General features: G+C 39.3%; 4 protein-coding genes across 4 annotated transcripts; 3 read left to right on the top strand and 1 right to left on the bottom strand.

The window, feature by feature from the left end:
- Window positions 1-873: 873 nt before the first annotated feature.
- Window positions 874-3,237, bottom strand: LOC111430307 (mitochondrial inner membrane protease ATP23). The gene is made up of 5 exons (XM_023066514.1): window positions 3,072-3,237; window positions 2,739-2,860; window positions 2,484-2,621; window positions 2,297-2,380; window positions 874-1,333 (listed from the first exon to the last, which is right to left on the bottom strand). The coding sequence occupies exons 1-5, from the start codon at window positions 3,178-3,180 to the stop codon at window positions 1,199-1,201; spliced, it is 588 nt and encodes a 195-aa protein (XP_022922282.1). The 5' UTR covers window positions 3,181-3,237; the 3' UTR covers window positions 874-1,198.
- Window positions 3,238-3,903: 666 nt separating this feature from the next.
- Window positions 3,904-4,788, top strand: LOC111460771 (skin secretory protein xP2-like). Its single transcript, XM_023104058.1, has one exon. It carries the CDS (start codon window positions 3,904-3,906, stop codon window positions 4,786-4,788), a length of 885 nt encoding a protein of 294 aa, XP_022959826.1.
- A 1,512-nt stretch (window positions 4,789-6,300) lies between these two features.
- Window positions 6,301-9,385, top strand: LOC111460762 (pectate lyase-like). Its single transcript, XM_023104045.1, has 3 exons — window positions 6,301-6,566; window positions 7,390-8,136; window positions 8,746-9,385. Exons 1-3 carry the CDS (start codon window positions 6,301-6,303, stop codon window positions 9,104-9,106), a joined length of 1,374 nt encoding a protein of 457 aa, XP_022959813.1. The 3' UTR covers window positions 9,107-9,385.
- Window positions 9,386-10,801: 1,416 nt separating this feature from the next.
- Window positions 10,802-12,766, top strand: LOC111430299 (protein CHLOROPLAST IMPORT APPARATUS 2-like). Its single transcript, XM_023066502.1, has 2 exons — window positions 10,802-11,919; window positions 12,584-12,766. The coding sequence occupies exons 1-2, from the start codon at window positions 11,026-11,028 to the stop codon at window positions 12,605-12,607; spliced, it is 918 nt and encodes a 305-aa protein (XP_022922270.1). The 5' UTR covers window positions 10,802-11,025; the 3' UTR covers window positions 12,608-12,766.
- The last annotated feature ends 675 nt before the right edge of the window (window positions 12,767-13,441 follow it).

Genomic DNA, 13,441 nt, shown 5'->3' with positions numbered 1-13,441 from the left:
AAGCACACACGTTGGTCAGTTATTCCAAGGTAACTTTTTTAGCACCTGGTTCATCGGCTCTTTCGAATTACTTTTACAAATATAATGCTTCAAATACTTGTTATTTAATTATCTAAAACTTCGATATTAAGAAATTGCAAAAAAAAAAAAAAAAAAAAAAAAAAAAAACCCTTCTTGTAACTTTTGTTATTTTATGATCAAATTGTGTAGGAAAAATTTTAAAATTTGAAGTTAGATAATTTAGGTAGGAAGGGGTTGTTTTTATTTTTATCTAAAAGGATGAAAGTGTGACAAAAAAAAAAAAATATATTACACGGATGTTTGGTCCACCAACACTCCCAATTTAGCTCACATACTTTATTATATATAATGATGTGTTAACCTCTCCGCTGATGGCAATACATAATGAGCCAAAGCCAATAATATCTACTACTAGCAGTGGACATAGACGGTTACAATAACTTCATTATATTAGTTTTAACCACTCTTCTACCCCACAAGTTCGACAGTGTTCACAATTGAAGTTTGCATATTTATCGAATGATCCCATCATCTTATCTTTTCCACTCTCCATCTACCTCTCCCTCCCTCCCTTTTAATGATATTAGCATAAAATCGAGATCTCAATATTTCTATCGATATCCAATGAGGAACATCAGTGTTACCTGGCATTCTTTGGTAGTATTGGGAGCACAAGAACAGATATCTATCGTTGTCCTTGTGGGTCTTTTCAAACACCATACCCTTATTCCACTTGCCATTGCCATTGCCATTGCCACTAAGGATGAAAGACACAAGAGCAACAAGATTTAATGGGAGGGGACCTTAAAACTATGCTGTCTTCCAACTATCTTCATCTCATCCATACAATGGTTAAAATGAATAAGAGAATACTGTTTTCACACGGACATAGCTAACCAATTAATATGGGAATTTAGAAGTATTACACAATAAGGTTATCAATATGAAAAGGGTATTGGAACAGATGCAAGCAAAAAATGAGAATGTCTATATCCGAATAAAATCATCGATCGTTCGTGTAATTGATCGAACTGCTCGTGACAATGAACTTACTCTATAGTTTATGGAATCCAAATTTTGGGCAAAATAACCTGTTTCTCTTTTGGGCACAGCACCATTAAAATAGGAGCAGTGACTGCTTTGTTCTCTGTAGAGGACATTACAATGTTCCATTTGTTCAGGGAGCTCTATCAAATGGTTGTGTATCATTGTAACAAACATCCCAGACAGATTCCATGGCATCCCTTGCAGCGGCTTCCGAGCAATAAGGATTAGCAATCACTGATTTCATCACTCTTCTTCTCACACACTCCTTCACAAATTGAGAAAAGAATGTCAACAAATAGCGAACCTAAAGAGCCCAACAGAAATGCACCAAGAAGAAAAAGAATCCGAGCGAGAGTAGGGTAATAATATTGTTGGCAAAAAGAATATGAAATGCTGGTTTGTATCATATCACACATGCACATGTTGTTCAATCATTAGTGCATCGCCTTCAATCATATCCTCACCGACATCTACATCCTTCAATTATATCCTCACCGACATCTACATCCTTCAATCATATCCTCACCGACATCTACATCGAGAAGAGTTTTTTGTTTTCCTAGGACTGTGAGAAAAGTTACAATGGCCCCCAATTGCAGCCATCCATTCAGGGTTGAACAAACCTAGATCTCTTAGAAATATTGGCCAGCCATTCATTCAGCCATTCATTCAAGATTAGAGCCTTCCTAAAATGTTCTGCTAATATTATGTTTCTTTCATGAAGAACTTTTACTCTCACTGCTCACGTATAAGCTAGTTTAGCAAAGGGCTAAGGGAAAAGCAAATTCTTAAGCACAAAAAAATCCATTGCCAAGAGCGATTATCAGCGAAAAGTTACAAGAAAGAATGGTTAAATCAACTATATTCATGGCCAAGATCAGCTTCAAGTTGACATGAGCATACACAGAGATTTTAGATTCTATCATGAAAAAATTTCTTTAACGTAACACAATAACTTGGGACATGTTAAGTTGTTAATCATATAACTAATCTATCAGTAGAGAGCACTAAAACTTTTCAACTGTCCTGTGGTTCATGTTCATTAGTCCTTGATCCGCTGAGAATATATAATTACTCTAAGCACACTTCATGGATGTTTTTCACCATTTTAAGCAAGAGGCTATGAACAATGTCAGAAATTCAAAAATCTCAAACATGAAGGATGAAACTTATACTCATTTTTAGATGCCAACAAGAGAATTAAACTACAATTTTCTAGAAATCATACTTGCTCGTGTCCTCGTAATTTGACAAAACCTCGCAGTAGTTCTCGTTTATAGTGGCAATCACCACTTAGATGACCAGCTCGAATCTAAATTCCAAATACATGTGTTAGAGAATTACCAGAAGGAAAACTAGAGACCAGAACAGAAGAAACTCAATCTGGGAAAAAATGGCTATTTGCAGATTCATACCTCACTGCAAGCATGATGTGCACAATTAGCCCAATCCAAGTTTGCCGCACGACAATCATCAAAAGCATGAATAAGCTCATGAATTACAACTTGGTTAACCTCATCTTGAATGTTCATATGATTCCTACACACCATTATCTACAAGCAAGAAAGTAGACACAATAAATAAATCAGTCTTCAACATTCTCATCCAGATCCAAATTCATCAATAAACCATAAGCAGAAACAAAGAGAGGAAAGTATAATGAGTATTACCCCTTCACCACGAACATAGCCACCACTGATCTGCTTATCGCAATGAACAGCCTTAATAAACTTATCCCCAATCCCACATCCAGATTTCTCCAAATGCTCCATCAAGAATTTCACCATCGGAGCTGAGAGACACAGAAATAGAATCATTGACCCATTTGAGACGCAGAGAACGGTTAAGAAGGTACGAGAAAAACAAAAGAAAGCTCTAATTTTCAAATTCTCAGCAAATAAACAAAAGTCGCAAAACCCTAAACCCTGCAATTTTATACGCGGGTTCCAAATTTTGAGGAGACGAGTAGAACAGGAAATAAATGATTTGTTTGTTGTTCATACTTCGGAGACTTCTTCGAATCATATCCTCGCATTCTTCCTTCGTCCGGCCGCCGTTGACCGCAGAATACAAGCGATTCGATCCAGGTTCCGGGGTGGATTCTTCCGCCATTCTTAGTTTCAAGTGTCAAACACGGCGTCGCTGCAGCACTATCTCCAAGCGGATTTCGGGGTTTTGTATGAACAACGGTTCGCATTTTTGGTTCTTCATTTAACTCGAACCAGGAAAAACCGGGTTCAATTAAAAAATCATAAAGCCACGATCAAAATTGATATGTCTAGAACTAAAAATTGATGTGTTTTAGGGGTTTTGTATGAACAACGGTTCGCATTTTTGGTTCTTCATTGAACTCGAACCAGGAAAAACCGGGTTCAATTAAAAAAATCATAAAGCCACGATCAAAATTGATATGTCTAGAACTAAAAATTGATGTGTCTAGAACTAAAAATGGATGTGTTTTCACGGTTCGCATTTTTTGTTCTTCATTGAACTCGAACCAGGAAAAATCGGGTTCAATTAAAGAAATCATAAAGCCACGATCAAAATTGATATGTCTAGAACTAAAAATTGATGTATTTAGAACTAAAAATTGACGTGTCTAGAATTAAAAATTGATGTGTTTTCGTAGTTTTGTATGAACAACGGTTCGCATTTTTGATTCTTCATTGAACTTGAACCAGGAAAAATCGGGTTCAATTAAAGAAATCATAAAGCCACGATCAAAATTGATATGTTTAGAATTAAAAATTGATGTGTCTCGAACTAAAAATTGATTTTTTTAAATTAAACAAATTTCCCTCTCCCGCCATGGTAGGGAAGAGATCCCAACTGAAAATGGCGAAATCCGGCAAATCCGGCGAGCCTCTGAACCTAAAACTGAATCCTCCGCCGTTGGGCACTGAAGTCCTTCAAATACTCTTCCCCTTCCCTCCTTCAAACTCATTCTCTGGTGTTGCAGTCTTTCTCTATATACCTTACAGAGGATTTCTGCGACCTTCAGAATCCTATTTAAATAAAACTTCCTCTCTTTTTCTCTTCGATTCTCCTCATCTCTTTGCCGCTTCAGCATTAATGGCCCGCCAACTGCTTCTCCTCGCTCTTCTCTTCGCCGCCGTCCTCGGCATTGCCTCTGCTGCCAAGGCCCCAGCCCCTGACGCCGACTCTGCCGCAGCCAAGACCCCGGCTGCTGCTCCATCCAACTCTTCCTCCGCTGCCGATGCACCCAAAGGGGCTGCTTCTGCCCCCAAGGCCGAAGCCGATGCTCCCGAGGCCGATGCCGGAGCTCCAAAGGCCGATGCCGGAGCCCCAAAGGCAGAAGCCGGTGCTCCCGAGGCCGATGCCGGAGCCCCAAAGGCAGAAGCCGGTGCTCCCGAGGCCGATGCCGGAGCCCCAAAGGCAGAAGCCGGTGCTCCCGAGGCCGATGCCGAAGCCCCGAAGGCAGAAGCCGGAGCCCCCGAGGCCGATGCCGGAGCCCCTAGTGCTGATGCCCCTGCCGGTAGCCCTGCATCCGGGCCGGCCAGCGATGAGTCTCCCTCCGCAGCCCCTGAATCCGATGCAGAGGCGTCATCTCCACCTTCCCCAAGCGGACCTGCGGAAGGACCAGCCAGCGAGGAGGAAGCTGCAGATGCACCGGCCCCTGATGCTTCTGGCAGTGGATCTTCGTTCCTGAAGATGTCTGCTACCACGGTTGCGACCATTGCTGGAGTCATTGTGTTCTAAATTCTTTTTAATGTAATGAGATGAGGTGGAATTAAGAGACTATGATTCTATTATTTATTATTATTTTACATTTAAATCATTAAATAATTAATCTAAACATGAATATAGACAAAATAATATTAAAAATATTGAAATTAATAACTAACCATTTCACTTTTTTTTTTTCTTTATATAAAAATAATTTAGAAACTGAAAAAAAATTAATGCTTAATTGTAACAATTTTTTTATAAATATTTTTAGTCAAAAAAATAATAATAAAATTTACCAACTTTTTTTTACCTTATTTTCAAATGTAAAAAAATGTTCAAAGGAGTCGAGCCTCGATTAATGGTATGATAGGTGTTGGATGATGAAAGTCACACATCGGCTAATTTAGGGAATAATCATGATTTTGTAAGTGAAGAATACTAACTCGATTGATATGAGGCCTTTTGGGGAAGCCCAAAACAAAACCAGAAGAGCTTATGTTCAAAGTGGACAATATCATACATAAGCTCAAAGTGAACAATATCATACCATTGTAGAGAGTTGTGTTTGTCTTGTTGGATGATGAAAGTAATACTCTCTCTATTGGTATGAGGCTTTTTGGGGAAGCCCAAAGTAAAGCCATGAGTGATTATGTTCAAAGTGGACAATATCATACCATTGTGGAGAGTCATGTTCGTCTAACATGGTATCAGAGTCATATCCTAAAATGGCTAAGACTCCAAATGAGTCGAGCCTCGATTAAGGGGAGGCGTGCTTTGGATGATGAAAGTCCGACATCGGCTAATTTAGGGAATGATCATAGATTTATAAACAAATAATACAAGCAAATAATACTCTCTCCATTGGTACGAGACCTTTTGGGGAACAAAGCAAAGCCATGAACAAACTCCAAACACAGTTAATTACAGTCACAGTTAATTAAACAATTAATTTAATGAAGCCCATGAGTTAGATAGACCTAATTTGTGGTATATTGATTTGAAAGTCAACAAACTCCAAACATTACATTTAGAACTCTAAGTCCTAATTTTGGTTTTCCTAATTCAACCTACCTAAACCGTAATTCATTAGAAAAAAACTCCCATCAAACTATACTATAACCATAATAATTCAAACTATATTATATCGATGGTACATTTTTTAAATATTGAACCAAATTCAAATACAAAAATAAATTATTTTTAGAACATCTCATATTTGTCAACCATATTATGACATTTTTCTCCATTCTCCCATACGTTTTAAGCAAGTTGACAGACTTCAAAACCCTAAAACAGTTGCAGAATGGGAGGTTTGGTGTGAATCCAAAGCCAAAAATTCTCGACTTGATGGCTCAAAACCCCTCGAAAGTCACCCAAGGAAAAAAGGGTGGAGCTTAATTTGATCCAAAACGTTAATAATAACATAAAAATTTGACCTTTTTAAACTAGAGAGAGAGGGAGGGAGGAGAGAGAAGGACAGAAAGTCGAAAGAATTTGACTTGAGAGGTTTGAAGAGATGATTGAAAACCTGAAATTACGATCATGTTTGCGACCCCACTTGGGTGTAATCTATGGTACAATCACGCCTCTACTGACGGCTTTATATTTCTATATAATGCTACTCATCCCATTTTGGCTAAACCCACCACTTCTTCTTCTTCTTCTTCTTCTTCTTCTTCTTCTTCGATTTGTTCTCCAATGGCGGCTTCCTTTTTCTTTTTGCTTCTCTTACCACTCTCTTTCTTCTTCACTGATTCCTCCTTGGCTTCTGTTCAAGATCCTCATCTTGTCGTTCAAGAAGTTCAAAGGTATACATTTTTTGTTTTTGTTTTTCGTTTCTTGTTTATGGTTCAGTTTTGTGGAAGATTTGGACCCTTTTAACAAAATGTGGTTTCTTCTAACATGTTTTTAGTGTTTCAACTACAAAAGTTTCATATAAACATGTATGTGAATCTTCCTTTCTTACTCATTATTATCTCATTTCAACATTAGAATCCATTATTCACTTTCGACATTGATACATTCCTTAATTATAAACCTGTAACAGTTCAAATTCATTGTTAGTAGATATGGTCCGTTTTGACCCGTCACTTATTGTCGTCAGACTCACGATTTTAAAACGTGTTTGCTAGGAAGAGATTTCCACACCCTTATAAGAAATGTTTCGTTCCCCTTTCTAACCAATGTGGGATCAGAGCTAAACACCGAGTGGTGTGCCAGCGAGCAACCCTTGTAAGAAATGTTTCGTTCCCTTTTCTAACCAATGTGGAATCAGAGCTAAACACCGAGCAGTGTGCCAGCAAGGACGTTGACGCCTCGAAGGGGTGGATTGTGAGATCCCCACATCGGTAGGAGAGGAGAACGAAACATTTCTCATAAGGGTATGGAAACATCTCCCTAACAAACACGTTTTAAAATCGTAAGACTGACTTGAACCAAATTGGACAACAACGAATTAGTAAGTATATTTCATACCTACAACTTTAAGAGATTGTTCTTTTTAGACTTTCTCTTTCGAGGTTTCCACGTCCTTATAAATGATGGTTTGTTCTCTTCTCGAACAAATGTGTGACATCACAAGTACACTCATAATGTTCTCTTTAATCATGTGTCTTATTTTTAAATTGTCAGGAGCATCAATGAATCGAGGACAAGAAGAAACTTGGGATATTTGTCATGTAGAACAGGAAACCCAATAGACGACTGCTGGAGATGCGACCCCAATTGGGAAACCAACCGAAAGCGCTTAGCCGACTGCGCCATTGGGTTTGGCAAAAACGCCATCGGCGGCAGAAACGGCCGCTTCTACGTCGTCACAGACGCCGGCGACGACGACCCTCTCAACCCCAGACCAGGAACCCTCCGCCACGCCGTCATCCAAAACGAGCCCTTATGGATCATCTTCAAGCGTGACATGGTAATCCAACTCAGACAAGAACTAGTGATGAACTCGTTCAAGACCATCGACGGGCGTGGGGCCAGCGTGCATGTGGCAGGTGGGCCATGCATCACCATCCACTACGCCACAAACATCATAATCCACGGCATCCACATACATGACTGTAAGAGAGGGGGCAATGGTAACATACGGGACTCCCCACAGCACTCCGGGTGGTGGACTATATCGGACGGTGATGGAGTGTCGATCTTTGGTGGCAAGAATATTTGGGTTGACCATTGTTCTTTGTCTAACTGTAATGATGGGTTGATCGACGCGATTCATGGTTCGACGGCGATCACGATTTCGAATAATTACATGACTCATCATGATAAAGTGATGCTGTTGGGACATAGTGACTCTTACACTCAAGACAAGAATATGCAAGTTACTATTGCCTTCAACCATTTTGGTGAGGGCCTTGTTCAACGAATGCCCAGGTAAATCAATCGCTCAAGTCTATCACTAGCAGATATGGTTCTATTTGAGCTTTCTACACCTTTCTAAATAATGCTTCGTTCCTTCCCTTCCCAACCGTAGTATCTTACAATCCACTTCTTTGGAGTGTCCTGACATACCATCCAGTGGCCGGCTCTGATATAATTTGTAACAGCCCAAACTCACAGTTAGCAGACATTTTGGACAGCCACAAATGGTATGAGAGTCAGACACCGGGTGGTGTGAACTCTGGGTCCCGAAGAGAGTGAATGATGGGATCTCACATCTATTGGAAAGGAGAATGAAACATTCTTTGTAAGAGTGTAGAAACCAGTAACGACCCATACCCACCGTTAGCCAATATTGTCTTCTTTAGCTCGTTTTAAAACGTGTCTGCTAGGTTTCCACACAAGGGTGGTCTGTTCTCCTCTCCAACCGACAACACAAAACCTCTTTGAGAGCCATAATTAAAAAGGGAAAATTTTAAAAAGACAATATCGGCCCCGAGGCTGCACAATTCAACTCAACTTTAAAAGCATCAAAATTTTGATGCGGGTATTTTTGTTTCCATCTAAAAATGGTGTCTTTGAATTGTGGGAATGATTTTGCAGATGCAGGCATGGGTATTTCCATGTGGTGAACAACGATTACACCCACTGGGAAATGTACGCAATTGGAGGGAGTGCTTCACCGACTATATACAGTCAAGGCAACAGATTTTTGGCGCCGGACGTCCGATACCGAAAGGAGGTGACAAAGCACGAGGACGCGCCGGAGAGTGAGTGGCGTCACTGGAACTGGCGGTCAGAGGGCGACATGATGTTGAACGGCGCCTATTTTCGCCAGTCCGGCGCCGGCGCTGCGTCCAGCTACGCAAGAGCTTACAGTCTGAGCGCTAGACCCTCCTCCCTCGTTGGTTCTATCACGGTCACAGCCGGCGCCCTCAACTGCCGCAGAGGCTCCCGTTGCTAGTTAGTATTAACAGGAAAGGTCATATAACTGCAAGTACCGAAAATGAAGGAAGAAAAGGCCTTCGTTTATTAAGAGCAGTTGAATTATTATTAGTTTATGAAGATCTTAATTTTTGTGTTGGTTTAATTTCCATCCAACTTTTTGGTTTGCCAAAGCAGAGTATTTGGTTAAACTCGGATGTTTGTGATTGTGAAAGGTAATGGGAAAAGTATGAGGAATTATGTTTTTGAGTCACCAATCACGCTCACAAAAACGGAATGAGTACTATATATTTTACCCCGTCAATCATGCTACATGACTGCTTTAGAGTCGAGCTACTTATTCCTTAACCTAGTTAATTTGGTCAAGCCCTATAACGAGCAGCAATAGTATGGAGCAACAGAGACGGTTGCCTCGTGGCCAACTCTCAAGAGCTAGAGTTTGACGTAGAGCTTTATACTTGTCCACCATTGTAACGACCCAAGCTCACTGCTAGCAGATATTGTCCTTTTTGGGCTTTCTCTTTCAAGCTTCCCGTCAAGGCTTTAAGCCACGTCTACTAGGAAAAGATTTCCATACCTTTATAAATGGTGTTTCGTTCTCCTCCCCAACCAATGCGGGATAACAATCCACCCCTTCAGGGCCCAGCGTCCTCGTTGACACTCGTTCATTTCTCCAATTGATGTAGGACCCCCTCCAAATCCACCCCCTCCAGGGCCCAACATCCTTACTGGCACACCACCTCGTGTCTACCCCCTTCAGGGAACAACCTCCTCGCTGGCACATTGCCTGGTGTCTGGCTCTAATACAATTTGTAATGACCTAAGCTCACCATGAGCAGATATTGTCCTTTATAAATGCATCAGATAAGGAAAGGTTTCCACACCCTTATAAAGGGTGTTTCGTTCTCCTCCCCAAATCATTCTACATATTTTTATAGGTCATCAACATGTGAAGGCAAAAATTTAACCTTCTAAACTTTTTTTTATCAACGTGATAATTTATAAATTCTTTGGTTTATATTTAAATTAACATGAACAGCATTATTTCATTGTTAATTTGATGTATTGCACTCTTTAAGTAAATTGTATATTGTGTGACCTTACTATTACGTGTGATACAAGAGAGAATAGACATGCGAATGAACCATTCAGTTAGAATATCATATTGGGAACAACTGGAGCATGTTGAGAACCCCACGGTTACAAGATATTTATGTTTATTCCAATGAAAGAAAGAAAGCAAAATGTCACCAAAACATGACGTTATCTTAATGAAAAATATCGACGTAGGAGTGTGACTATGCGACAGGTGCATCTACGAGCCTGTAGCACTATGGAAGGAAGGAAGAATGAAGAAAATGAAGGACTAGGTAGGATCCGGTGGGAAGAACGAATAAGTCAATGGGTGTGTAAATTACTCGAAAATTATTCAATAACGGAGCGTTATGATATGATTATCTTCTTAAAATTGTGAAATATAAAATTTAAATTAGTGTGGGCCCGAGCAATTCTCCCAAAGTAGATACTGAAATAATTTGTCCATAGGGGAAGGAGTGAGAAAGCAACCATCCTGTGAATACTATTACTCCAAAGATCTACAAATATTTATCATGTATGAAGGAAATTACAAAAACACCCTCCTACATTCTATCCACAGGCACAAAGGGAAATCTGGATAACAATACAAAATCCACTAGGACACCCAATGGCGTGAGTCCACGTGTGAAGAGACCAAATGCATCACATCATGTTTTAATATCAGATGGCTGACTCATCTCCATTCAACCCATTTCCTTTTCGCTTTTTCCCCAAAGTGGGTCCGTCTCTTATTGCCTCCATGGCTTCGCTTTTTCTTCCCCCTTTTTTAAACCTATTTTGATTACCCAAAAGAGCTAAATTTGTTTGTCCATCAGTTTTTTGGACTCAGGAGGCTCAGAAATGTGCATCACCAACACAATCAACAACGAAAACACCCACGATTCTGTAATCCAACGCCCAATTCGTAAATCCAGAACCAAGACAAGACGACCCAAATTTCTCAGCCTTCGATCGGAGCTTATTTCGCCCAGAATTTCCCAAATTTCCCCGATGACACACGACCCATCAGCGCCGCCGCCGCAGAAACAGCTTACTCTGTTTCCCCTGCATCCGGAGAATTTGGTGGAGGACAGAGAGGAGAACGTGGCGTTGATGTTCGAGAACGACGTCGTGAGCAGCTGCTGCAGCTTAGGGAGTTTCCTTCCGACTTACCACAACGACATGTCGTCAGAGGAAGAGTCGCGTAATTTAGCAGAGGAGGCGGCGCTTGTACGGACGGCGATGAGGAGTCGGGAGAGGGAAGCAGGGGCAGAGGAGAAGTGGGTTTGTTATTCGGAGGTAGTGGAGAAGAAGGAGGAGCCGTCATGGACGGCAGCGGCGGCGGCGGCGGAGGAGGAGGAGGAGGAGGTAGAGGAAGTGACGAGCACGGCGACAAAGAAGAAGAAGAAGAAGAAGAAGGTGGAGATGAGGGGGAAACAGCTGAGGTTGAAGCTTGATTACGAGGGGATTTTGAACGCTTGGTCGGATAAAGCTCCGCTTTTTATCAATGGAGAATCGCCGCAGACTGTGCCGAATCTTCACGATGATGGGAGTGCTTGGGAGGAGAATCGGAGATCAAAAATGGGGAGCGAAGGAGGAGGGAATGTGTGGAAAGTGCCGGAGATTGGATGGAAGGTGGGTGGCAGAGAGGCAAGTGTCTTGAGATACAAAGAGAAAAGGCAGAGCAGGCTGTTCTCCAAGCGCATTCGGTATCAAGTTAGAAAACTCAATGCTGAAAAACGTCCAAGAATGAAGGTACTTTCAACTCATATCATATACACATTATTGCATCATTTCCATCTATCTAATTCAAACCAAATATTACATTGAATTCATTAAGGTGTATACCTTTAATAAAATGATTAGGTGTTTGAATTTATCAATCTTATATCCGTTTATATCAATGTCAGTTATATCGATTCACAACAAATAGTTTAGTAGCTAGAATCGGGTGGTTTGTGGATTAATTTTGAAATTTTTTATAGGTTAAAATGGGTGCAATTCATTAGTTGGTTTTCTAGCATTTTCCAATTTGATTATTAAGAATGTATATGAATGAACCAAGATCACATTAGAACGAGAGTGATCTTGAACATAGAATGACTAAAAAAAACTTACAAAATTGATGATCAAGTTGCACGTTCCTTTTTAATGCCTTAAAACGATGTTGGAATGACTCGTATTGATCTGTGGAGGATAATTTTCTCTCTTAAAAGTGAAAAGTATATAAAGCAACTGAGATGTCACTAAGTATTAGATTTTGAATTCTGATCCAAATTTGAATGGTTACCAAAAAGATATTAATTAAATTTTTTTATTTACTGATTTGTTATTATTTCTTTTTTTTATATATATTTGATTAAAAACTGATTCCTTTTATCGAAGTATGAATGGACGTTCCTCTCCCTCTCTCTTGCAGGGTCGCTTTGTGAAAAGAAACTGAGAAGGTTTAGAGACATTATTTGGAGATAAGGGCATTCAGGGAAATGTCTTCTCTTTTCTTTATTTTCCACAATTTCAATGTCTTTTTTCCCCCTCTTAAAGATCATGTTGCTTTAAGAAAATATAATTAATGTTAAATAAAAATGTTTATCAAGAAAAAGTATCAACTAGAAATGAATATCCGTACACGTTAAAAAAAAAAAAAACTATTAAAGATATTCAAAATTTTTATGTTCTATGTCTGAATTATGAGGTCGAAAATTAATAACACCACCACTGATTACTCTATAGAGATGCCGACCACCTCAGCTCAATAATGGAGTGACTACTCCATCTTTGAATTTATACATGTTCCAGCAATTTTAGATATTATGTTTCTATTATTGATAATCATACTCGTTATTTTTTAGACTGATTTCTTGTGAAATAAAAAAAAAAAACTACCAAAATAATTTTATTTAATGAAAAAATAAAAAATAAAAAACGAAAATAAAAATCATTGTTTCATAAATTAGATTGATTTTGAACCCATTTTACAAAAAATGGAATAATGATTAAAGAAAAAAAAAAGAAGGATATTAATTAATTATTGATCTGAATTTAACTTTTTATGAGAGCAATTTAGAAATAGGGAAAAGGCATTAAATAAAAATATCAGCGTTATTTTATGACAGCTGACAACTTTAACCCCCGCACGCGTGCACGTGTGGGTCACTGCAAATTACACTCACAACAAACAAAACTAAAAGCATTACTTATTTTTAATCATTAAATAAAAGAAAAGAACTTATTTTAAATTTACTTCCCTTTTGCTTAAGATTTAATTCTTTAAATT

This window comes from Cucurbita moschata, unplaced genomic scaffold (assembly GCF_002738365.1).
Source record: "Cucurbita moschata cultivar Rifu unplaced genomic scaffold, Cmos_1.0 Cmo_Scf00002, whole genome shotgun sequence".
Lineage (NCBI taxonomy): Eukaryota > Viridiplantae > Streptophyta > Magnoliopsida > Cucurbitales > Cucurbitaceae > Cucurbita > Cucurbita moschata.
This window is presented reverse-complemented; position numbering and strand designations above follow the sequence as displayed.